Below are 27,260 nucleotides of genomic sequence, written 5' to 3'. Positions count from 1 at the left end.
TAGATTAAAATTACTAATATTAGTTTTGATTTGGTGGTAGTGGACAGAGATCCTCTTGCTCTTAGATGTGGCATTGCTGTAGTTGACGTTGGCTTGTCTCTTTCCCCACGCTTTGAGCTGTGTTTTGAAACTTTTTCAAACTTGTTTACAGTCAAGTCAACATTTAATGACTTTTCTTGTCTGTTTTCTCCTCAGAAAAAGTATTGAAGAAATCCAAGCAAATAATTTTTTTTTTTTTTTTAGTGTGCAATGAACATAACTTGAGCTCTTATCCAGGAAAAAATCTATTAATACTTTTTTCTGTGCACCTTCCTCTGGGTCAGTCATAATTCAGCAGTATTTAAAAAAAAGCTCACTGTGCTTCAGAACTTAGCCAGTCAGCAAATTTGTCACAAAGAAAAATGAAATAGGAAATGATTATGAGTCACTTATGGAAAGCTAAAAGTTAAAGAGAATAGGATGGTATTCTAGGGAAGTGTCCCTGGATGCCAATAAAAGTAGTAGTAGAATATCACTTATTTTTCTTTCACTACTCCTTAATCACTTACTTCTGCCCACTGCTGGAGGCAGGTCATAAGGCTAGATGGCTCTTATTTTCTCAGGTAAACTTATTGTTTGATTTTGTTGCTTCTTGTAAATATATGCAAACTTGTGACTTAGGCATATACTTGTCCTAATGACTAAGTCATAAAAAGTAGTTATCATAAAAACAGTTAAAACAATAGAGAAAACCGTATCGTGAAGGAAACGCGCTAATTATTCTCTGACTCGTTTTACCATATGTCAGAGTATATTTATTTTACCAGTCAAGGGAACATGAAAGGCTTTAGTGTAAGTGATGACTAGCGAGATAAGTCTTCTTGTTCTGGAAAAAAGAGTGTCATCAGTGAGCTGTATACATGCCTTTTCCCTACAGCTTTAATTCGGCTATGCTGCATGTAGATGCTCTGAAATTAGTGGGAGGAGCACGATCATAAGAGATTTCTCCACTCATAGCCAATCTATAAAGAAGAGGCCACAACTGATCTGTTATTTCTTCAAGTTATGTATGGTATTAGTTTTTGTTTTTTAGCCAGCTGAAAGATGAGTTTGTAAAAATAGCTAATTGAAAGTTTGAAACATCTTCAATGCCTTTATGCCTTCAGTGTGATGTTATATATTATAGATAATGTTTTTTCCCTCTCTAGAAAAGGAATTTTGGATGAATATAGCCAGATCACTAGTCTTGTAACAGAAGAGATTGTGAACGTCCATAAAGAGATCCAGACCTCTGTTGAGCAGATAGACCCTAACTCTGAGTATAATGACTTCATAGAAACTCACAGGTATACGTTTTCATACAGTTCTTGCAGAGTAAGGAGTGCCTGAAGCAGAAGAATGGAATACTAATGCGAGAATAAGAATACAATATAATAATAATACTGAATAATAATACAAGTAATGCAAGAACATTTTTTTTGTTTTATAAATGAACTATATTTGCTGTTTTTTGAACTGATATTTTATATTGGTATGTAAGTGAATAGTCTAAAACTTCTTGCATTATCCACTGTTGTTAATGTGCGAATTGATAATTTTTACAAGCAGATATATAGGTGGTTCAGCAAAGAGTGGACCCATGCAAATAGATTCCCTATTCTAGATAATAGATGTTAATTTTGCAAATGTAACTTTTATTTACTAAATTAGGTCATCAGAAGTTGTTGAGCAAGAAATAGAGTTTGATACATCTTTACTAGAAGAAAATGAAAACCTCCAAGCTAATGAGATCATGTGGAATAATCTAACAGCAGAAAGTTTACAAGTCACGTAAGTCTTCCTTCACAAATCTTTCATCCTTTCGACATGCTATCCTACGTTATGACGTATGTTATGAGGCTCAATCAACTTAACACATAGCTGAGTCCTTAGTTAATCTATTGTAAAGGTCCAGTTTCTGAAATAATGTTTTCAGGCTATAGACTCTTGTCCACTGTTGTTTCTATTCTTCCTTTGCACAAAATGCTTCCCCCCCTGCCCCAGCACCCATTTTGCCTGAACTTTCGATCTAGTCTCCTCTCCTCCCCAAGTAATTCCTACAATGACCCAAATCCGTCATGAATACTCCTTGGGAACACATTCATCTTCTCCAAAGTGCTTCCACACTTACTTCTCTAGGAAAAGCACTGAAAATTATTGATGAAGCCACTAAGTACAGTGGTGCAGTTGGTGATTTAAATCTCCAACCAGGAAATGTTCATAAATACATTTATTTTACTTATTTTGTAGGTATTTTGCTTTTATTTTCTAAAAAAAAAGTCTTACTCATTGTTATGACCTTTAAAGCACTAACATAGACGTAGCTTTTGTATTATGTTTCATGGCACTTTTGGCTATTCAAGGTGATAAACTCCCTCTATACATATTTTGTTAATCTGCTGTGTAATTTTCTTTTTATTAATTTCCCCAGCCATGCCATAGTTCAGTTGTAACTGGGGAACAAGTCTCCTGTTGAGGTTTAATATCATTTTATTATAATATTCTTGTTATCTTGTCATCCTCAGCTTTTGCCATGAAATCATCTGATACAGTCACTGATGAGACTGCAACTATTGTACATTTCATTTGTTTATATTGATTATAAAATGATACATTTTATAATCAATTACCAATTGATCAATTATCTTTTTATAATTGGTAAATGATCTTTTTGTGTCTGTAATGTATTTCAATCTGTTTGACTTGTTTTCCTTTTTCCTTAGAAAGCATAACTAATCCAAATAAAAAAAATGCATTTTTTGAGTTTTTGAGTTTTTGTCCTCTTAATCAAACTATGACCTTTGTTTCCTTCAGTTTTTTTTCTAAACATCAAAATCATAGTGTAGGGCATAATAGAAGTGAGGCACTTCAAATGCAAACTCATTACAGTGTGTCTTCTGTAAATTATTCTAATCCCTGTGTTTCCCCAACACTGTTGGGATTCTCTGGATTTTGTTCATTTTTGTTAGCTATCCTCTCTTTTTCCTGTGCAGTCTAATTACTTTTCATAAATTTATTCTTAAATAGATATTGAAATAAATTCCCTTATATAAAGTTCCAGGCTACTTTGTCAGAATACTCCTGCTCAGGTCCCAAACATTTTCATCTTTCTTATGAAAGGATCCATTAAAGACTAAAGCTCCTCCCTCCCCTTTAAACATACTTCTGTTTATAATATATTCTGTGTCATTACTAAGTTGAGCTTAGTTCTTGGATAAGCTATGTATGAGTTGTACGTCTAGATGTACTTCAGCACAGTTACAGGAAAAAAAAATTTACCAAATCTCCCTTTTAATATGCCTTACAGTTCTTTTTATAAGATTCTACCTTTCATAGCTTCAAAAGATAACTTCTTGTTCGACTTGTCTTTCCTGTCCTAGTATTTAGAAATAAGCCATTAGCATGTCTAAGCAAAACAGCCAAATTACTGCTTTTTTTAGTAAAAGATTTTGATGAAATGGGTGTTTGTGTTTGTACATATTTACCTACATATCTGCACAAATACGCATATTTTTTAATACAACTTTCAGCATGTCCTTTTATAAAGCTTATATTCATGCACTTTAAATTCTTTCATACATTTCAGAGAGAGATTCCGTGGTGTGATTTTATTTTTGGAACAGGAATCAAATAGCTCTTTTAAATGTTGCTGACTTCAAGATGTCCACTTGCTGATATTGATTATATTAACACCTGTGAGTAAAGAAGTTTGATTGTATTAGGTCAGACCAAAGGTTGACCTAGCCAACTTTCTTCTCTCTGGCATTAGCCCACTGGGAAAATGGAGCGAAGAGAACAGGACCAGAATGTGTATGTAATGCTATTTCCTGAGAATATCTTCTCAGCTCCCATAATTTGCAGCTCAGATATTTGAGCCAGAAGTCATATTTGTTCCTGATGGCTTTAGATATATTTTTCTTGTGTGACTTTGTCCAGTCATTTTCAGTATATGTAAGTATCTGTCATCCACAATATCTTCAGTCAAGGAATTCCAAACATTAACTTCATGTCATATGGACCTGTTACTTCCTAGGTTCGTTTTATAGCTCAGAGCTCTTATTTTGGACGAGAATGGGAACAATGTACTCCTTTCCACCCAGCTCATGATACTGTAAACTTCTACCATACTCCTACTCGATCATCACTTTTCCAGACTAAACAGTCTATAACTTTAGTCCTTTGTTTCACAAATTATCAAGCTTGTCATCTTTCTTTGAGTGTTTTCAAGGTTACTGTATTGCTTTTGAGATCAGTGCCCAGAATTGCACAAGTAATCAGACGCATGGATTAAAGAGAGGCATAATAAGGTTTCCTGTATTCTGTGGTGTTCTGCTTCATTTTTAACAAACCCTAGCAAATCATTCTATATGCTTTTTCTGACCGCTGCTGAGTATTGAGGCAGTGTTTTCTTGGCATCATCTGTTGTAACCGCAGGATGTCATTTCTGAGTGTTAGCTATCACCTTAGAGCCATTCACTGTCTAAATAAACTTTTGGATTATTTTTCTTTATGTGTTTGTTTATTTTAATAGACATGGAAATTTATCTTTTACATGATGGTCCAGTTACTATGTATCATAAGGTTCAGAAAAATCCTTCTTCGTTCTTCATATTCAGCCTTTTTCTTTCAGCATTCTTTATCACCTTCATTATTGTCCTTTTATCTGGATTATTATGGACCTATTGAGCTGTGCAGGTTTTTGTAGAGCCCCACTAGTGATTTTCTGGTACTGTGCAAACTAATTATTCTTAACACTCTTTCCATTTTTAATTTTTTTTTCAATACGAGTGAGAACCGGTCCTCTTATGCTGATTTAATTTTCTTTAACTGCTTTTACAGATATACCTTATCAACTACTTTTTAGATAGGCTTTGAACTACATTCAGTACCTAGCAAATATAATAGATTCATATCCTATTTATTTCCCAGGCTTTCAATAGATTAGATATTAACTTAGAATCAATACTTTTTGGTCAAACCGATCTTTTTTTGTGCGTATATGAGGGTAAAGATAGCTTTACAGGCAGTACTGATCGAAAGTCATAATAAAATATGTTTACGAATAAAGAAGATATAACAGAGAGAGGTAGTTAAAAGTTAGTGTTTACTGCAGAACTTTTCTAAGTAATGAGAGATGTGGCATCTCCTGATAAGTGTTGATGATGAGCACAGAGTAGTATTGAGACATTCTGAAAAGCATAACAGAATAAAAGTTTATGCTTGGAAGGTGCTTGGATGAAAAATCAACAGGAAACAACTCTAAGGAGTTAAGTGTTGGCCAGTGGGAATATGAATTCATATCAACTTTTTTAAATGAAAGCTTTGTACAGCACAAACATTAAACTCACTAATATTTGAGACAGTGTAATGCTAATGACTAAAGAAATGTGTAAGGTTTTCCTGGTTGCCAGAATAATACATCTCATTTGAAGAGAGTTGTTTTCTAGGGTTTTTTTTTTTTTTATTTGTGTCCTCATTCCCTTAAAACCTGAAAATTTGGGATTGTGTGATTATTAAAACTAACAAAGATTGCAGTGACTAAAGTGACTGATGGGAAAAAGAAAACTCTTCTAAACTGACTTTATCCAGGAGGTGTGTGTGAGGCCACAAGAAACTTCCTTTGACAAACTGTAACCAAGGTGTGATTCAATGCAGCATCAAAGATGTCAGGTCTAGCCGGTTTGAATGCAAATTATTGTTTAAAACAAAAAGATTGAGTAAGGGAAGATAAGTTGTTTTTGTGTGTGTGGCTTCGTTTTGTTTTTTTGTTTTGTTTTTCCTCAGCTAAGTAGAAACATCCAAAGTACCTCATATGTTTTGGGGAGAGCTACATCAACTTCCAATTTGAATCTGATGCTCTGACATAAAATCAGATATTTTTGATATGGCAGAACATTTTAATGTGGTCATTCTGTATATATACAATCATGCACTCCAGTGACGAACACTGTGTTCTGTATTTCGATCTTAACTTCCTGAGTATTGGTTTCTGATCATTAGATGTAAAATCTGTTCCCCATAAGTCAATTGTTAAGGTTAGTTACAATGTTGGTTAGAAAACTGAAGAAAGAGCAGTATTTTCAGCTACGAAACTGGTAATTAAATATTTTTAGCAAGGTGTAAAAAGAAAAAAGTTTATGGTTGATATTAAATTTGAGACTCAGTGTAAGAAAATTGTCGTTTCTGAAAAGTGCAGCATACAGGTTGTGATAACCTAAAAAAAGCATTTAATAAAAATAAGCTGTTATGATATTTCTTTAAGAGATATAGATATTTTAAGCGTTGTCTTTATGTCAAGATAAATGCACATAGATGCTTGTTCATGTAGGAAATTAACTTTCTTCATCCAGTATGTGGCTTTTTTATATACTAATTTGTCTTCTAAAATGAGATCTAGGACTGTCTGAAAAAAAACTGTCTAATCAGCAATGTACAAAATAGATCAAGAGGAGAAAGAAGTAATACCATGTTTAGGATCAAATTACTCACTTTGGTATATATGACACGTGGAACACAGCTTATAGATATCTAAAGGCCACATAATTTACTCAGTTGACTACTTCTGCAACTCCCCACTCAAGAAGCATTTTGGGCAAAAGATCTGTGCAGTAACAAGTACTATACGTATTTTGCCTTTGTTCTGAAATTGTGCTTAACGATACAGGACAAGCAGAGAAAAATAGTTGAAGATGGATCGATGAATGAAAAGATGGAAGGTTTTTTTTTTTTTTAATTTTTCTGTCTTACACTTTGTTAAGCAATTTCTGTATTTTGATGAGTGTTTTATAAGTTGTCAATATACTATGAACTTACCTGCTTTGTGGAGAGCTGACCGAGAGGTATATCACAAAGTCTTATTTAACGTTAGTTGACTTTCTTGGTACTGGAATGTTTGCCAGTATAATTGCAAAGTTTCAATAATGGTTTTAGTGTTCAGTAACTGTTTCCAGGTTAGTGCTGAGTATTCCTGTACAAGTTTTACTTTTACTTTGGATTTACCGTTACCAAAGATTGAGTAGCTTTTAAAAAAAGTTATTAATTGTAGAGAAGAGTATACACATCATTCATGCAAGTTAAAGTAACACTTTTCTGTGTAAGAGATGAATGTTGCTTTAATATCTAATGCAAGACCTATTGGTTCTGGTTTTATTATTTCCAGAGAAAATACATCACAACTACCGATTGCACGTATTTATCTAAAGTGTACTGCCACAGTGGAAAGTTTTTTGTTTTTCACAGAGCTTCTGGTGAATTAGCAATATATTAGAGAGAGATTAATCCAGATAACATGCATTCTAGAGGAAGTTTTCTTGATAGAAGAGCCTGCAGGCAGTGGATCATATATGTATATGCAATCGAATATGGGTTCTGTAATAACAAAGTTTCATAATGAGCTACAAAAAAAGGCCATCAAGCAGCAAGTAACATAATTTAAACACTAATTTTCTTTTTCATCTTTAGAAAAAGAATGCAGTGTTCCTGAATAGGTAGAGTTTGTGTATGCATACCACTGATTGCTGAACTGTATGTGTCACAGGTTAAAAACGGTAATAGAAGAACAGATACAGACCCAGCAGACACTTCTGAGCAAAGAGGAACTTGTGCTGGAACTAGAGAAGAAAATAGAAGAATCTTCTAAAACTTGTGAAAAGAAATCAGAGTAAGTATAACAAATATCAAAATAAAATAATTTGAAAGGAAATTGTCTGTAATGCAATTCCTAAGACTTAAATATGAAGTAACCTCCACTAATCTTGTTTTGCTTTAGTGAGAATTATTATCAATAGCAAAAAAAAAAAAAAAAAAGTTAGCTTCCCACCTCTTAAATGAACCTTCCCTGCTCCAGATCCTAACTGCTTAGAGAGCTGGGCAACTCTTTTAATTCAATTTAATTGTCGTACTGTTGGGATGGCTCAAGAACCAGACCTTTGATTAGCATTGTAACTTTAACCTGGCAGAACAAAATGCAGTCTTGTCAAATGGCTCTGCAGTTGCATGCAAAAAGGTGAAACTCTTGATAGTTGGAGTATAGGAGTGTGGTAAGAGCCAAGAACGGTCGTCTTATGTGGTGATCTGTTACAAGACCACTTGCAGGGTTTTCCCCCACCCTAGATCTTTGTCAAGCACTATAGTATGCCTGAAGCATCTAGAGCTGATACAGCCTTCAGCAGGATATGCTACAACTGTTGTTTGGAAAAGGAAAATCTCAGATCTTTTGCAAGATTTTATTTATGGGGTAACAGTTTGAAGTCTCTCAGTGTGGGAATGTAAGTAAGAAATCTCTCTCACAAAAAGGTGAATCAATAAGTAGACTAAAAACCGGCTACTGGACGTGAAACAGCTGTAAATAAATCTTCTTAATCTGAATTGCTGAACTTTATTTTTTTTAAATCGATGTGGAAGAAAAATGACTAATATATTGAGATGAGTTACTAGAAAACTGAGACTGCATTCTGTATGGTGCTTAGCTAATTGTGTTTTAATATATCATATCCAAATGTAAACTTACGCAAACAAAAAGGAGAGCTTACAGTGGTTGAGGGTGGCTGTCGCTCTGGCTTTGGAAAAGTGTTGGTAATAAAGGAAATGTGAAAATGCTATTGTGATCTCTGACTCTATAAATGGTGAAATATTATATCAGAAGATTGTTATATAGGTGAGACTGCTGTTAGAATATGAGTTCCAGTTCTGATGTTGAAAAACAGGAGATAGTTCAGAGAAAAGCCATAAAAATGTATAGAAGACAAGAAAGATTTTCTTTTAGCCTCTTGTGTAGTTGAATTTGTTGAGCTTAATAAGGAGAATGTTGAAGAGTGTCTTGGCTGCAGTCCAGAAATACTCACCCAGTAGAAGACCTTTTAGTCCAGAAGACAGAGACAACAGGTATATCTCATTTGAAGCCAGACAAATTTGTAGTGGATATGAGTTTAATAGTGAAGATAATTACCATTATAACAACTATGAGGATTGCGGTGGATTCCTCATCACTGGATATAATAGTCTAAAAGTGTATTTCTTCTCTATTTCTTCTTACTCAAATATGAATTAATTTAGGGAACCTTAGTGGTTATGAATTCAGTCAAACTGGATGAAAATAAAGCATTTATTGCAACACGATTTTTGCGGTACATTGAAAAACAAAGGGAATGACTAAATAGGTGTATGCTTTCGTTATCCTGTAGCTTTGACAGTTTTCTAGTATTTACCCCATGCGTGTATGCTTTTGAGCAAGTAACTGAAGACTTTTAACACTCTTACTTACAAAAACTTAATAACATTTCCTTCGTTAACTGGATGGGTAAAGTGAAAGTAAACAAGTTCCAGTATTGAACATGTTTTCTTTTGTGTAGCTTTCATGAAACAAAGTTTATATTTTCAATCATGTGTGTTTTTAAGTTGGTTGTTGTTGTTCTCTGCAGTATTGTACTTTTGCTAAGCCAAAAGCAAGCACTGGAAGAACTCAAGCAAACAGTTCAGCAATTAAGATGCTCTGAGGCAAAATTTGCAGCCCAGAAAGAACTACTAGAACAAAAGGTTCAAGAGAATGATGGGAAAGAGCCACCACCTGTAGTGAATTATGAAGAAGATGCCAGATCAGTCACTTCTATGGTAAGCTTTGCATTTGTTTTACTAGGTCATGCAATCTTGCTATTGTACTTCAGTCTTGGGGCAGAGGCCTAAGACATACAGATGCCTAACTGAAGATAACATATCTCACTTTGCATTTGTGGAGGCTTACTTAGTTGGATAGAACAGTTGATCAATTGTTATTTTTCAAGTTGCAGAAATTTGATCACTTGTAACTCTCTCGGTACGTCAGTGGACTTTGGCCTTCTGCACCCTTGATACTTAGACTCTCATTAGATAGTTTTTATAATCAGAAGTATAAATCCTTAAGCAGATTTAATAAGTATATAAACTGTGAGTAGCTATTAATAATTACATTGGCTATATTGAAGAAGTATGTTCACAGTTGTAGAGAGAAATCTAGTGGTAAAACACGTTTGGAATCACAGCACGCGTGTAGTTGAGAAATGAATTTAACATACTGTAATCACTGTCTCACTCATATTTGCAAACACTGATTTCTGTACAATTTATTTTTTAAATATTTACATGGTCTTGACAAGCAAAATGAACTTTTTATATTACTTGACGGGACAGTGTAATTTAAATAAGTGCTTTACTTTGCAAATATTGTGTGTGACTTTCTTTTCCTAACTGTATGCAGTTATGTGTAAGGTAGAGATAGCAGGCCATGTGAAGAAAAAAAAAATGTGTTATATGTGTTTACTAAAGGGATGGGCAGTAGTATTTGCTTTTATGGATTAGGTTTCACATACCTGAGATGTTTGTGACTGTTTTTGATATTTAGCATGCCATTACTTTCGATCCACAGAGCATGGCAATAGCTCAGTGAAGTGATAATGAAATGGTTGCATGTGCGAGAGAGATGCTTTTTCGTCTATCTATTTGTGGACCTAAGTTTGTTTTTTCTTCCACTCCTCTTTTACAGTTATACTTACTTGTCAGTATTTTCTTGTTTCCATTACTATTGTTAAATATTTACAAGGTGCTGGCACGATGGTTGCCATTTTCGCTGGTACAGAACATTATTTTTATGAAGCTTATATGTTTATCATAATTTAGGAGATGATGATAAAACACAAAAAGATGAGGACAGAATATGAAGGATCAGAATAACAGTAGTGAAAGAATAGGAGATTTGGATTTTTTTGTTTGTTTGTTTCTTGTTGTCATTGTTTTTTGGTTTGGGATTTTTTTTCCAGATAGACTATCTTGTTAGTTATTTTATGTACCATTCTGTAATAGTGAATGTTCTCTGTAAGGGTCAGTTGAAATGACCCATGTAAAATTTCGGTAGAATCATATTCTTCTACTTCAGTTAAAGGTTACTGAAGTCTGTCTTGAAGTCTGTCTTCAAGTCTGTCTTGCCGTGTCCAGATCTCTGTTTGAATATGTGGGAGAAAAGGCTATTGCATTTACGTACGATATAAAGTAAGGAATTCTTACCTCTGATTTTTTTTTTTTTTGGAATAAAAATGATCTATTTTATCTTTTTTGCTGCTAGTAGTACATACTGAAACCTCTAGAATGACACAGTTTCAATTAATTCCTTTCAGAAACAGCAGTGAAGAAATTTTTGCATACGTTCAATGCGCAGAGAAAAAATAAAATTTTGCTATTTTATTTTGGGTTCAGAGGATTTTTATAATACAACTTATTTGTAGGCATTATTAAGAAAAAAGGAATGAGACTTCAAGGCTGTATGTTTTCCTTTGAGTGAATTACTTAAGAAGGGCAAATTACGTGTAAATTTTGTTTAACCCATAAGTCGATATCCTGTGCTAATAAAATTGACTGAATAGTGTTAGAAACAACAGCAGTCTAAATTAAACCTTCTTCAATTGCTCTACATGGAGAGGGAAGAGTTTACTGTGTCTAAAGACAAAAAATAATACAGATGAACTATTTAAGTTATGCAGATGCTCAGTAATCAGTAATGGAATATTCTTGATGCTGTTGCTCGTCCTGGCACCATCTCTTAAGTTAATCATTCAGGAAGATCGTTATTTCTTCAGTTATAAATCCATCTGGGTCTTTATCTAAAACCAGGTCATCTAAATGATTTGAATGTAGCTATTTATTCCTCTTCAAAAATTCATTGTAAAAACTTGCCTTACGTTTTTTTTCTTACGAATGACGAAACTAATATTGGCTTGTGTTGCGAGTGTGCATATTTGTTTGCCTGTGAAGTAGACTTTGCATTCTGTCACAAGCTGAATTTTATTTTGCTATTAAAAATATGATACACAAAACAGCTTTATGAAGTTGCGTGTCTCTATTTGAAGTATTTATATGGCATCATATAAATACAGCCAATTTCTTAGGGAAATAATTTGCAAATTGTTTTATTTTCCATCTGTTAAACTAGGTAACAGTGCTGTAGGGTACTAACAAGGAATGCAGTTTTGAAGTGCTGCTTGAGGTGTTTTTGTAGACAGGATTATGTTACCTTAGTGCCTCCATTAAATGTAGGAAGGTTCATATTTTATTAGTGTGTCTTCAATATAATGTTGGTTTGTTCAATATATTTTACTGTTTGCAGAATGTTAGTTGTGTATTGATGTTCATGTAAACATTGTAAGGAAAAAGGAAATTGCTAGAAGATTCTGTTTTGTTCATCATGATGGCATAGTAAGGAATAGAAAAAAAATTCTGTTTTGGCTCTTCCTGAACTGCAATTGCGTTTAAGAATGTTGAAAAGTAGAACACTTTCTTATTTCTAACGTTTATGCCATTATTACTAAGCAAGATGAAAGATAGCTTTAATGCTAAAGGTGCCACAATTTTAAAATAATTCCTTTGAGCCCTTGTGCAGTTATGATATCGTGCACTATGCAAGCAGGAAAATCAGATCAAACTTTCATTCTACTGTGCTTATATCAAAGTATAGCCTATCATTTGTCTTAAGATTCGTGTATTCGACTTTTGCTATTAGTATGGTCAGTAGAGCGTGGCAGCAGCCCACCACAATTAAAACAAACAAACAACAAAAACTCCTTCTATAGGTCTAACGATCTGGTTAAAAACATCAGGAAAAATAGGAATATTGCAGTGCCAGCGTAACATTTGCTTTAATTAAGTACATGAGACTTTAAATGAGGATGCTTTGCATTTCATAGTAAGATTTCAAAATCGCAGAATCTGTACTGCCTTGGGTACTGTTACAGAACAGGAAGCCCACAGGAGCTTTGAAAGCCTGGCAATAGATTTATTTAATATAAAATAGTAATTTATTTTGTTTAGCAATAGTAAATTAAATCTGTATTCCAATTTAATATGTCTTCTCCTTTTTTCCTTATATGATAAAGAAGGTGTAAAAAGGGGAGGGGTGCCAAAAATAAAAAAAATAAAAAAAAAAGATGTAAAGCTACACACCTAGTATTCTTAAGAATATGTATTTACTTTTTCAAAAACTATTTAACAGTCTTTTAAATAGAATAAAACGCTTGAGGACAGGAATGGTAAGATGGCACTATTTCAGGTCCTCTTTAGAAAGTTTGGGGCTATCTCAGTATAGGCATGGTTCATATAGATTTATTTTACTTATTGCAGCCTTATACTGGAAGCACTGACAAAACTGAGTATTTATATACAGGCAGTGTAATACTGGAAAAAATTGTCAGCAGGTGGAGCTCGATGCCAGAAGACCAGTTATGACTGAATAATGAAAAGTTGTCGTCACTATATATGTTCAAATAAGGCTCATGAGACATAGAAATGTTGGGGGTGGGGAAAGAAGTATGTTCTCATTTTTCTAACATCTAAATTATCTGAAGTGTTTTGCCTCCCCCTCCTCCCCTCAGTAAAATCCAGCAGTAATAACAGGGAGAGCATAATGCATGGTCTGCAACAGTATGTAAACCAACCGTAAGAGCTGTACAGCCATACTGCCGATGGGCAAGCACTACGAAGGCACTGTTCTTTCTCCATACTAAAGGACTTTTAGTGTGGCTTGGGTGTCAGGATGGCAGGTACAGATGAGTCAGTTCGTAGTGTCTCTAGTGCTATGAACTATGCTATGAAAGGTAAATAGGTTAGAGGGAAGCTAAAACATCATGATATTGTGTTAAAGTCAGTGGAATAGATCTAACTATTAATATTGCGTTCCAAGAGAATACCACTCTTAAAAATGTATGCAGTGGGGTAACGTAAAATAAGTGTTAGTATGAGATTCTACGTTTCTGAACTCCTTTTTGTCTGCTGTAGCTAAGTAATCAAGGCACTGTAGTACTATTTATAGATGTGTTTGTAAGCCAGTTTGGTTTGCACACACGTACACACACACACGCGCGTGCGTGCATATGCATTTGAGATAATGCATCATGAGGCCCTTAAACATATCCCATTGAGAGATGCACTCATGCGTTAGGGGGTCTTGTTTTCCCACACTGTCTCTGGCTATGTGAAATCTTTGTGTTCAAAGAGACACAGAAGAGAGTTGGCTTCTAGGTCAGCCCGTTGTAGCAGCAGCAGAAAGCTTAATGGTGGAAACTGAGATTGTTAATTTTTTTTCTAACTTAACTCAGAAAAATTGAGACATTCCTGTGCTTTTTAGTGTGTCACCAAACAGCTCATTTGTTCATCGATCATTTTAAGTAATTCACTACTAACTTGTGGCTCATGGTATTTATATAAAACTAAGATTGTTTAAGGGCACATAACAGAAGAGGGTAGAGGAGCCCATTACAGTTGTTTGGCTTAAATCTTATGAATCTTATACATTTATTTATAAATCTTATAAAATTACTTTGTGCTAATCAAAGATTGTAAAGTTTCTTGTCGATCGACGCAGGACCAAAGTAAGTACATGGTCTATGCAGCTTTGGTATCCTTACCCTTTCTCTTATTTTTGCGTCAGCAGAGGAAACTGCCAGTGCAGTCAGGTTATTTCCAAGTCTTTTATGAATTAATAGGCACAGTTGTTATAAACAGTTGTACTTGCTGGATTCCTGGACAGCTGAAGTTCAACTAAGTGATCTTTGCTTTGGACTGCTTTCCAAGCTTGCTGGCTGAGATATATGTTTCTGGTTCACTGCCAGAACTTAACATCAAGCAAAAATGCTTCGAATGTCAGATACTTGGAGCAAGGGTGGAGAGTGAACTCCAGCCCCTCTCCCTCGAAGATGTTCTAGCTTCTGTTTCTTCTCTTCCTAAATCCTACTTGCCTGCTGGAGGTATATCAGAGGAAGAACAATCCACACAGAGTACGGAAGTAAGGGACAGATGAACTCAGTCATGCGTTGCCCCAAGTGGATATTGCTGACTGGTCCAGAATGTGCAAGAGAGTAGATCAATGGGGCCTTCAAGTCTCCTTCCAGTGAACATGCCTGGCAGCTTCTGAACTAAGATTATTCTAAGAGCAGACTTCTGGTAGACTGAGGCTCAGATTTTGTGTGTTTCTTCATGTCAGTGTATCATCAAAAAAAAAAAAAAACGTTAAGTAGTACTCTAGTCTGCCTTGGGGAAAGGGCAGATTAGAAATGTCATGAGCAAACTTTGACAATTGAGGAAGGTGATTGGTTCAGAGTAAACAAAGCTTTCAGAATGTTTTGAGTGTAGAATTAGTTTAGCCTCTTTATAAGAAGGGGAGTATATGTTCCTGAGAGAATATCAATTTCTGACTTAAACTGTCAAAAATATTTCAAGAGCTTTCAAGATTTCTTAAGGAAGAAGCCTTTGTCATGCTAATGTTGCATCATTGTATATTCACTGGAGAATTGTTATTCCAGTCAAAATCTTCTATGGAAATTAAGAAAGCTTCACTCGCAAGTTTTCCTTTGAACAGAAATAACACTGGTCCCCAGCATATGTTTCTGTGTGTGCTGGGAGCAAATAAGTAATTCTCTGCCAGAATTATGATCATTGACTTCCGGCACTTTTTTCAGAGTAATGGGACCAAATTATTATGATTATTAACTTTTTATAGTCTTTAGGTGACACACAAATAATATGATGGAAGTTGTCTGTTATATGTCGTCTTTCTCCTTTTTTTGTTTTTTGAAGTGGCTGGTTGAAAATACTTACTTTCTTATAGGTAGTGATTATGCTTCTGAAAGTCTTAAAATCTGCTACATAATATTTCTTTGAATTAGAATTTATGATTTTAATCTAGTGCCATAGGCAACTTAATGAGAGATTTGAAGCGTATTATCTTATGGTTTGTTTTGTGACTTCTGCTCTTTTCTACCATGTGGGTAAGCTCTCACCTTATGCAAAATCAGAAACCAGAATGGTGATCTAATCCACGTTTCAGAACACACTGTTAAGATACATGCCAGATTGTTTTGTTTTCCTTTTTATTTTTTAATATTAGTGATCTTTAACAGTGGGGAAAATGAAAGAGCATGTTTCAGATATCACTGGGTTTTTTCTTCTTTGTGTCATCATGGAATACAAAAAATGTTTCTGGTCAGGATGGGATCCAGTTGCTTGAACATAAACACTAGTGCCATTTTTAGATTGCCTGAGATATCCTGGCAGATCTCAAGCTGTGACTCACATCTGCCAGCCCCATGCACATGTCTTGGGTATCCTAAGCCATGCAAAATGTTGGATACTGGTATTCAGACAAATGAATCCCGCTTTCACTTATTTTCAGGTTCTTGGCTGAAAAAAATCTTTAATGTTGGGGAAAGTGAACTACCATGTGAGATATGATAGTCATTGTAATCCAGTCACAAATTTTTGAGATTACTTATTTCAGTTTCTTCTAGGAAAATTCAGAAACAGGCCACAGGGAAGCATATACTTTATGTTATTGTCATGGGATAATGTAAGAAAGATGATAATGTACAAAAGGTGTAATGACGTTTGTGTTAAGATAATAATAGCATCCAGGAGTTTCTGAAACTAAGATCATCCTAAAAAGAAAAAAAGCGCAGTCCTGCTGGGTCTGAGCATGGGGTCAGAGTCAGGTGCTGGCAGAGGCGCATCGACAGCCCTGGCCCCGACACAGCAGGGCAATGAACCAAGGCCAGGGTCCAGCCATGGAGGCCAGGCAGGACATGGGGCTGGAGGCACAGCTACGATGAAGTTCCAAAGTCCCCCCAGGAGCTGGGGACGAGCTGGGGCCAGGACTAGGTGCCCAGGCCTGAGCTGAAATGGAGCCCCCGAGCCCATGGGCAAGGCAGAGCTGGGCTTCCCAGGGGGGCCGCTGGGGCCTCCGAGGCCTGTTCATGCCCTCAGGGGCTAACACTAATGTGCTAGTAGATCCGAGCTTACCAAGTGAAACTTTCGCTTTAACTTTTTGCTCTGTAGGGTAGTTGAAAGATAGGGTGAGAAAATGGAATTAACTTGGTAATTTCAAGGTGCAGGTACTGTTTTACAGGTAGCCAGAGTTAGCAGAATTCCTAGAGAGAGAGAATATTTCCTTGAGGCTACAGTTTTGCCTCCTTCAGTATATGTTACCACAGTGATTTATCAAGCGCTAAATTAAAGTGTAAATAGGATATTAAAGAAAAATACAGGACACGTGATATCAGTTGAGAATTTAAAGAATTAGGGGCTGTATTTGCAAATGTCTGGTTCTGATATGCCTCAGAATTACTTACTTTATTTCTAAATTTTGGCTTCGGGTACTAAGATATAATAAAGTCAGTCCAAGATTTGCGTTTAAATGTAGTGTTAAATTTTCTCATTCCCCTTTTAAATTATATCTACTAGTTTTGGCAAACTGTGCTAGAATGCAGACTTTTGCAGCATCTAAGATAACTGGAATTATCTCTGGAAGCATATATTTAGTGTTTATGTAGTGTCTGTTATTGATAAAAATGAAAACAACTGTAGGTAGGAGAGCAAAATGGAAACTTGAATATATTTGGAGGGGAGCCTGAAAAATAGATGCTTGACAATCTTGAAAATTTCTGCATCATGGTATCTTTAAATTTTCATCTTCCTTTTATGCTAACAGCTAGAATAGTTGAACTTGTTAATTATTATGCTGAATTCATTCTGGGTGAAAGAATGTCACAATATAAGAGAAGCTGATTTAAAGTACGTATGACTGAGCAGGCATTACGTTTAGCTGACTGATAACGTGTTACAACAGGTCATGAATTCTGTATTATTTTTAAGCAATGCAAGATTTGGCTGGAGAGATCAACTTATACAGTAAAAAGAAAAAGGCAAGCTTTTAGGTGCCAAGCCCTTTATTAGTCTGAAACACACAGCAATCCTCAAGGAAGCGGAAAGTTCAGAACTGTTGGTATAAGTGTAATTTGTCCATGTTAAATAGTTCAATGTAAAGTTAGTTGTTATTGTAGCATAAAGAGGAGAAGTTGTTAACTCGGGGTGGCGGGGGAAAGAAGGCTGATTTATTCACGTGGAACCTAAGGATGAAAGTTGAGAACGTTTCCTAGCTAATAGGATCTTCTTACAGTGCAAATTGTTTAATGTTTGTTAGTGCAAGTTCTGGGTTACGATAATACATGGCAGCTGAATATGTATTATCAGTGGAGATATGATTTATCTTCAAGTAATTTTTCTATGTGGCGATCAAGTGAATTTTTCAGAAACGTGACAGTTTTCTCCTAAGGCCTCTTAGATCACTGGTGTGTTTGTGGATGTTAAGAGACTTCTGTTCAGAGTCAGTGTGGTAGTATATGAGGCTGCAGCTGTGTATCAGAGGTGTTTTGGTGCATTTCAGGTGCTTGCTGCTTTTGTCTGGTTGAGCTATATAGTCTGTGGGATTTTTATATATTGCTTGCAAGTTCACATTTTTTTGCGTGGATGATGGTATCTAGAAGCCAATCTTGGTATTGAAGTATCTCAAGGATAGAGTGGTAAAGGGATGGTGTCTTTTCAATGTTTGGTGAAAATTAATGAGGAAATAAGGATTTTCAACAAAGATGATTAAGTTATCATCTTTGGGATATTTCAGGCTTTGGGATGCATACGTTTTCTTCAACATACTCATTAAGAGATTGGTACACGTAATCATACCTGGCTATAGCCTTGTGTACCCGTAATTTGGAGAAAGCACTGATTCTTTGAGGGGGTAGGGAGCTGAGGAAGTCTCTTCTGTCACAGAGTAGACTGTTTTTTGATCTGACAGGAAGCTTGAGGATGTTTTATAGGAATTACTGATGAACTTTCAGAAGGGACCCCTTGGCTGGATATTGTGGGCCTTCCATTTTTAATGAGTAGTGACTGAAATACGTGAAATATTTATTCTCTTGACCACTGAGAATAACAAGCTGAAGTCTTTTGGGGATTCTACCGGGGAAACGTTACCTGATTTATTCTGGCTCGTTGTGCTCGGTACAATTTATTAATTCTACTTTGAATAGGATTGAAGTGTGTTATTCTTGGGTACCATTACTGAGACATAAGAAATCTTTCCTCCTTGAGGTCTGCGTTTGGAGAAAAGTCTTGGTTTTGTTAATGATTTATAAAGCTGTGTGATCTGAGATACGGAGTGAGTTCAACTGTGAGTAGTAACTTTAGGTTTTACTCAGAGTAGATTTGGAACACTGCCTATATAATTGGGTAATACTGGTAACATTTTTGTTCATTTATTGTTTACATTAGCAAATGTTTGCAAAGACGTTTACTTAATATGCAGAAATGTCTAAAATTATCTTGGTTTACTACTTCCTTATTTGAAAAAGTAGTGGGTATTATATGTGTATTGTGAACAAAAATATTGATGTATTTCCAGTAGTTATGCTAGTATGTATTATTTATGTAAATAGGAAACTTAATTTTAAGTTGTCATCCTGCAAAGATTCCTCATTTAAGTCTAGCTCAAATGGTTTTCTACAGCTCTGTATTGTAGCTTTCATTAAGCTGCTGTATCATCTTATCTATTAACACGCAGGCTGATTTTACTGATAAAGTGGTGCAGGGACCTGTGAACACCAAAAACATCACATTCTGACTGTGCTGGCTGTCAAACAGAAAGAGCTGAGCGGGTTTTTAATCTAGTCATATTGCAAAATCTTTATCTTGTTATGAAAGTGTCCTTGTTATTCTTTGGTATAACTAATGTAAATGGTAATCTGGCTAATAACATATTTTGTTCTCTCTCACTAAAGCTGTTCAGGGTTAATTCTATGAAGCTCAGTTTTACTGTGATAGAACAAATGCATTCCCTCTCAATACCTGTTTCTAAACAGGATTTAGTTGCCAGGTCATGTAACGTGCATAATACTGTTTCAAGCAGCTTAAAGTTGCAGAGTTTACTGGGGTGGCTTCATTAGAGCCAGTTAATAATATTGTCATGAGAGAAATGTTCATTGGTAAGTGCCAGTTTGAGCGTGGTAGGGGAATCTTTAAACCAGGCAAAGCAGTATGTTGAATAAACTTACAGACAAAATCCTTGCGGTGAGATCATGTGGTTGGTGGCTGGGGGACTGGATTCTTACCAGCTTTCTAGGAACTTCCCTTGAGAGCAGGGAGAAACTCTGAGCGTACACACATGCATTCGCATACACACACACTGGAGCACTCGTTTCTGTAGCTTGGCTTTGACTTCTGCTAAGGTTGGGTTGTAAGTCCTTGTCCAGAGTCTGGGAGCCTCACAATGGTGCAGTGATTGAGCTTGAGTTTCTAGCTCTTGGTGTCTTGAGCTCTGGAAGGGACATGTGGCCGCTTGTGAATTTCAAGGTCCTGCAGTACAGAGAGGATACTTTGGTTCTCTGTTCCTTACCTGTTAACTGCTGGCCCCTGTTCCACTAGCAGCTTTTGATACTTCAAGGCATATTTGCTTCCACGTCTGTAATCTTCCAGGGACCAGACTTGCTTGGACTTAAATGCCTAAAAGCTGAACTTGACCACTAGATTTGTCAGGGACATTTCTGTAGCGGGCATTGCTCTATGTATTTGTGACTGAAGAACAACCAAATCCAAGCTACAGCTCTTGTAATATCAATTTAATGAGATCCGGAAAGACTGTGTCATTCATGCTCTTACTGATTAATGTATTCTAATTAAAGTGATTGACCTGTATACTAAGCATAATCATTAGCAGCACTTTGTATTCAGTTCATGCTATATTTCTAAATACTGTGTTTGGATATCTTTTGGGTGGCATAACCCTCTGTTGGCACAGTGCTCTGTGTCTGAAGCACAGACTACTTGTTGCTAATGATTCAGTTTTCACTTTATGCAGCTGATGAAGCACTGTGTTCGGTTGCTTCAGTTGTCTATCTATGCCTTCTCTTCTGGATGCAAAACACCAAAGTTGAGAGATGCAGGCCTCTTTAGAGAATATCCTTTTGGAGGGAACCTTTGCTTGAACTGAGGACAGGTGGAACTCTGTTTTAAAAATGTCAAGGAAGAAACAGCCAAAATGTCATTTTCATTGCCTCATTACCTCGTGCACAGTTTCAATCTTCCCTGTATTTTTCTAGGATATCTTATGATGAGGCTCTATGGCAGCAATAACTCACCTGCTTGTGGCTGTCTAATGTAACTTTTCTCTTTGCTGCTTTCTAATCCCTTCCCTCCAAATTGCCCCACAGATTCTCTGCAAAAGATCATGCTTTGTTGCTCTTCTAGTCAGTGGGATGAGAGAAACTGCCGCTGCAGGTCAGGAATAAAGGACTGAAAACAGTTCATTGTTTGTGCCTCACTGAAATGTGCTTTGGCATCCTATCTTGAACTCTGGAGTTTAAACACAACCATAACACTTTTTTTGCAAGTAGGGGAAAAAAGAATCAATTGTGTCTCTTGGTCTGCAGGATACTTTTGTGAAGGTAGATTTAAGACAAGCCTATTACTGTTGTTTTAAGTTTGTGGTTAGCGAAGATCACTAGGTGCCATTTTTTACCCTGTAGACTGTTTTCCAGGGATTCACCAAGGCCCTTGTGGTAGCTATGGACCCTCTTCATCGTTGTTTCCTTACTTCAGTAAGTGACCATTAGGAATTGAGGTTCTTTGGCCATTTTGTGCAACATTTTCCATCTTCAACAATCCTCATCTTCACATAAAAATGCCAGGAAGTTGTATTTACACCTGCTTAAACTGCCGAGTTCATTGTGAAGTGCGTTGTATGCATGGTCTTGGCCCTTCAGCCACCACCTGCACAATAGAACTGTAGTGTCTCATGTCTCATGCCAAACTTAAGCTAGAGGTTCTTCACCTGTGGCTTCTTATTATTAGTCCATGTAGCTGTCTTTCACTGAATTTTTCTTCTGTTGAAGTTGCCCTATTTTGATGGCTCTCTTGAACATACTGCAGCAGGGGTGACTCTACCTATGTTAATTAGCTCAGTGTTTGTAGTGAAGATCTATTAATGTCTAAGTAACACTTATCCATTTGAAGAGTTAGAATTTGACTTTTTAAAAAGTTAAGCTATTTACTGGTCATGTAAAGTTTTACCATTCAACTGAGCAAGTGCTAACTGAGGTAGTAATTGCAGAATATTGTCCTTTATTGATAGGTGCCAAAACTACTATCTGCCTTCATGTTTCTCACGAAAAACGGAAGAGTATGAAAATTTCAGGGCATGCAACTACTTTTCTGCAGTAACATCTTGGGCAGAGGAGAATTATCGCCTGATATTTTGTCAGAACTTAGATAAATAGAGATAAAGTTTTCCACATGTCACCAATGCAACACACGATCCATGTGTATTTAACAGAAATCTCTTTCTTCCATTACCTTACCAAGATTTCATTGCTAGTTTTTTGTTTTTAACCTGAAGTGGCAAGATCAAATGTATATAATTCTTCCAGTTCTAAAATGTATTTCAAATTGAAGACTTCATCTCTTTAAATGATAGCTATGCTGTTCATCTTGTTTACAATTCTAAGGCAGAAATTCTAGTGTTACTGTATCTCTCTGTTCTCCTGTACTGTTTAGGTCATACATTTTGGAAAATATTTTAGCGGTATGTATACAGTAATAAAATAAAAAATACAAATACGAAAGAAAACTAGCCTCTTTACATCAAAAAGCTCATAAAAATTGTAAAGTTTAAATGATTTGTAGATGCACGTGTACTTCCAGCTAATAAAGCATGTGCTTTCATAGCTGCCTGACAAACTATAAAGTTCAGATGATGAAAGCATAAAACTTCCTCACAGTTGATTTACTTTGTATGTTTTATGATCTCTTAACATTTTCCCTCATAATATATTTTGAGTTTTATGCTGTTTTTAAATTTATGCTTATAAACTTGAAATTTCAAGTCACATTCATGGAATGTCACTGATTGCTCATTCTGATGTTATTAGCATGCAAGTAAAATGGAGAATTTATATTTAACTGCCAAACCATAATCCCCTTCTAGTTTTTGCAGAAATACAATTTTTGCTCCATTTCCATACTTTTACCTAGTGTCTGCTCTTGACTACAATTCGTATCGCTTTCGTCACTTCTTTCCTGGAAGAGTGGCAGCAGTTCCTTCACTGCTTTTGGCTTGTGACTTTTGATTTTCTAAAGCAGCAACAGAGCCAGGATATCGAGCAAGATGCTGTCCTTGGCAGATGGTAATTTTGTCCAGTAGGTAGTTCATCATCATCTTGTCCTGGATGGTGAAATGTAGCAGGTATAGGAGGATGTAGGTTTTCTTGATTTTTGGAATCATCAGGTACTGCAGTGCCACCAGGAGTGTGAAGCAGACATCTCATGTGGCCTACTGGAAGCTGCAGTCCAGAGGAAGAGAAGTTGAACTCTGCCTCTGTATGAGCCTTGCCTCTATTGCTTTCCACAGCTGGGTGTGGTGATCTCTTGGCAATAGGTGATGTTGTTTAGAAAAAAATGGAAGAGGTATTTCAGCTATTGTTGGAGACAAGATGTTGGGCTAGATGGCTCTTTGGTCTGCCCGAGCACATCTGTTTATATGTTGTCCTGTTATAACCTGATATACTGACACAGGAGCATAACAAGAGAGGCCTTGCATCCATATTCCGGGATTCCTTATTGTGACATGGTAATAGTAAGCAAAGAGGAGAAGGCTCGTGTTATGACCAGATACTTCCCTTTTCGCTATAGCAAGTTCTGTATAAACCTGAATTTAATCATTCTTGATGACTTAAAACTAGTAAAATGATAGCATAGTCTGTACATTGAGTTAATAATAGTACTACTGATTACTAACAGTGCTGTTGAAATCAAAGTGACAGTTCATACTTGTACATTTACACACCCACTTACATTTTTGGAGAACTATGCTTTAATTTTCCCTGTTTTTCTTTCTGCTTGTAATAGTTTCATGAGGTAATGTCATTTAAACTTAACTTTTTAAAAAAAACATATTCATTCTGACTTTGGATCTAAGCTTGCAGAAGTCTGGATTGGTTTGTTAAATTGCCTTTATTGAAATCGATTCACCTTTATTTGGTTTCATTATGCTATCAGGTGTTTGACAGGGGTGGAGATATTTTAGGAATTAGTGGCACAGAGGTACTTGGATCAAGCAAAGCAGGAATTGCTTAGTTCAAAGGGGCGCTCTAGCTGCCTTCCAAAAGTTTTTGTCTGACTCTTTTTTTTCTTTCCACAAAAATAGTTTTGTACTGCAAGGGACAGGATTACAGTGCCTCAGTTTAGGTGATATGCATTGAATCTCCCTCTTCCCTAGAGCACAGCTGACATTCTTGATAATAGATGAAATCTAAATCTCATCTTTTTTAAAATGCCTGTTTAATGTACAAGAAGTAGAATGTGCCATGTCTCTGAAAACATCTTGGCCTGCCCCCATTAAGAGGTACTCTTTACGTCCTTAAAGACCACTAATACCTATTTTTGTGTTTGGAATGATTTACTAATCACTTCAAAGATGAAGATGACATTTTGCTGGCATTTCATACGTAGCTTGAAAAATTGGTCCGTTGATACTCTAATTAAAAACAGAAAATATAATGCAATCTCTCTATAGCTTCACTCTACATTCTATTCTGGGCATAGTCATTCAAAAAGAAGGTGAAAAGTCAGATCCTAGTATCCTAGTATTTATGTTCCTTTTTGTAAACTTGAATTTATTTTGCAGAGTGCTGAAATCTGAGACTTTACTGGATAAAAACTGCTAAAGGTTTTCGGGATTTCTTCTCCTGCTTTCAATTTAGTCTCGCTCTTAACTTATTTGTCTCTAAACATGCATGCATATAAGTACTATATTTGGGAGCAAAATAAGGAATTTCTTTACCTGCTGTCAAGAAATACTTGACTTGCTCTAAATTATATATTTTAATAGTGTTTTTTTTTTTTTAATACTAACATTGCAGAGTATAGTTGCATTACTGCAGACCAGATTGTAGTAACAGTGTGCAGGTTTATACATGGAGTTGGAAAATACCAGTTTTACATACACAGTAATGAGCTCTGAGTTACCATTCAAGAATAAGGTCTCAATGTTCCTAAAAATGTCAAGTCGCTAATTAGGGATCAAAACCAAAAAATATGCTAGAAATTATCAGGAAAGCACAGAAAATAGAGAAAAAAACGTTATGCCATTGTATAAATCCTTGTGCACCCGCTTCCCAAATATTGTAGGCTTACAGAATAATTTAAATTGGAAGGGCTATCAGAGGTCATCTGGTCCAAGTCCTTGTTCAAAGCAAGGCCAACTTTGTTATTAGATCTAGTTGCACAGGGTGTTGTTGCAGTCAAGTTTTGAGCACCTCCAAGGATGGAAATTGCAGTCTCTCTGAGCAACCTCTTCCACTGTTTGATCCATCCTCATTGTGAAATTTTTTTTCCAATATTTAACTGGAATTTTCCGTTACTCACATTGTCTGTTGCCACTTGCCCTTTCACTGTATGCCGTCTGGAAGAGTCCAGCTCTATGCAGCAACATATATTTTCAGCTCAATTTCAAAATAGATATAGGAAGATTAAGAAAGTCAAAAGAATGCACAGATATGTGGAGAAGCATCTGTAATGATTGGACTTCTCAGACTTGAAAAAGCTGGCTGAGGAGGGATGTGATAAAGGTCTACACAATATGGGGTGACATAGAGAAAGTGAAAAGGGAATAATGATTGTTCACTGTCTCTTCTGAAGCAAGAAGTAGGCTGTCAGATGACCATCATAGGTAGCTGGTTCAAACCATGAGAACAAATGTGCTCTTCAGAGACATATAATTAAGTTGTGTAGCTAGCTGCTTGCTGCAACAATGGGTAATAATAATTTATATGGATTCAGAAAGCAGCTGAATGAATTTATGAAAGGAAGATCCATCCAAGACTATTACATATGAAAACATCACATCTGGTATAGGAAGTCCTTACACTAGAAATCCTTAGAGACCAAAGGAGTGCTCTGGTGAATTATCACTGCCCTTTTCTTATAGGGTGTCAGGACATTGCATAGATTTTTGGTCTGGTACAATATACCTGTTCTTAAATTTCATGCCAGCAAGTCCTGTTTTTCAAGCTACCTACTGCAGTTTTAAAGGTGGAGCATTAATTTGCATCCAGTGCGGGATGTGTGTACATCAATTATGCATTATTTCTGCTGTTTTGAAAGGTGTTTCTTATGTTTAAATCAAGAAAATATTAGCTTATCCAGAAATGTGATGTTTAATTGTTTTCCCTGTGTGTTTGAGATACTTTTAATTAGCTTTGTTCTAATTTTTAATAACTTTATGTTACAACTTAATGGCTTGGCAGATTGCTGCCCCAATTCTAGCTATCTGCAATAGCAAAGCAGAAAATACATATCATTATTTCTTGGAAGCTGCTCCTGAGACAGATGATCGCTCAACTCATACAAATGGCTCATACTCAGCTAGCAGCTGGTTCCATGTGTGGATGCCATATTAATAATTTATAATGCCATATTTGCCTGCTAAACGTTGCATAATTCTTCATCTGTTTCTTGTACATGTGATCTTTCTGAGATTCTGTCAATTCTGTCACTGATGAGAAGGAAAATCAGCCTTCTGAGGTCTGAGATAAGTCTTATTTCTGTAATCAAAGAGTAGAATTCAGGGACATGAGGCATGTTCTGCTGTGTATGTTCAGTTCTTAATGGGCTTCAGCTTTTGACCTCTCTTTTAGTCCTGTTACTAAGCATTAGTAGGTGCTAATACCTTTAAAAGAGACATGTGACTAAGATTTTATGGTTAGTATGCCCATTCATCAATAGGCAGGCCACTGTTTCTGTCGTATTCTAAGTTCATTATATGCTTTTGGGGCCTCTCCCAAATAACTTTCATCTCCACTGCTGAAGTGACTAATGCAGAGGATCACTTTTAGAAAATTACTTTCTCTTTCTCTCTCCAAAGCTTCTTTGAAGAACTCTTGCTGGGTAAGTCACAGAACTCCATTCTCATTCCAGATGTCTTTAAGCCTTCTAAGGGCAAAAATCCTCCTCATTCCCCACGTTATCTGAATTTGAAGGGTGTTATTCTGATACCTTTTTCATCAGAGGAATCATGTCTTCAAACCAGAAATGATGCTAGACCTCAGCACTGGTACTTTCACACTCACCTTCTAGATATCACTGGCCATGTTCTTGCGATTGAAATTTTTTCCTGTTACTTCTGAGAGTGTCTCCCCTCTTTCTCTTGGAGGATCCTCCTCATATTTCCTTCTAAATTTCTTGTGAAGGTTCTCTAATTTCATTTGCAAGTCCACATTCGACTGTTGTACTTAGGATGATGGTTCATAACTGAGCCATCAGGCAGGTCTGTCTTTGAATAGAGTAATATTAAAGTATTGGCCTATCTATATGTGCATGCCTGGCTGTTTGTATTTCTTTTTTTCTTT

General features: G+C 36.0%; 1 protein-coding gene across 6 annotated transcripts in view; it reads left to right on the top strand.

The window, feature by feature from the left end:
* The window catches only part of FER (FER tyrosine kinase), a 179,308-nt gene that overhangs the window by 42,921 nt on the left and 109,127 nt on the right, over positions 1-27,260 (top strand). For all 6 annotated transcript variants that reach the window (XM_068927396.1, XM_068927398.1, XM_068927397.1 and 3 more), the window contains 4 exons: positions 1,188-1,325; positions 1,690-1,809; positions 7,556-7,678; positions 9,438-9,627. In XM_068927396.1, the coding sequence (XP_068783497.1) occupies positions 1,188-1,325; positions 1,690-1,809; positions 7,556-7,678; positions 9,438-9,627 (571 nt within the window). The remainder of the gene's footprint in view (positions 1-1,187; positions 1,326-1,689; positions 1,810-7,555; positions 7,679-9,437; positions 9,628-27,260) is intronic.

This window comes from Struthio camelus, chromosome Z, assembly GCF_040807025.1.
Source record: "Struthio camelus isolate bStrCam1 chromosome Z, bStrCam1.hap1, whole genome shotgun sequence".
NCBI lineage: Eukaryota > Metazoa > Chordata > Aves > Struthioniformes > Struthionidae > Struthio > Struthio camelus.
Note: the sequence above shows the minus strand (reverse complement) of the source record. Positions and strands in the feature narration are given on the sequence as shown.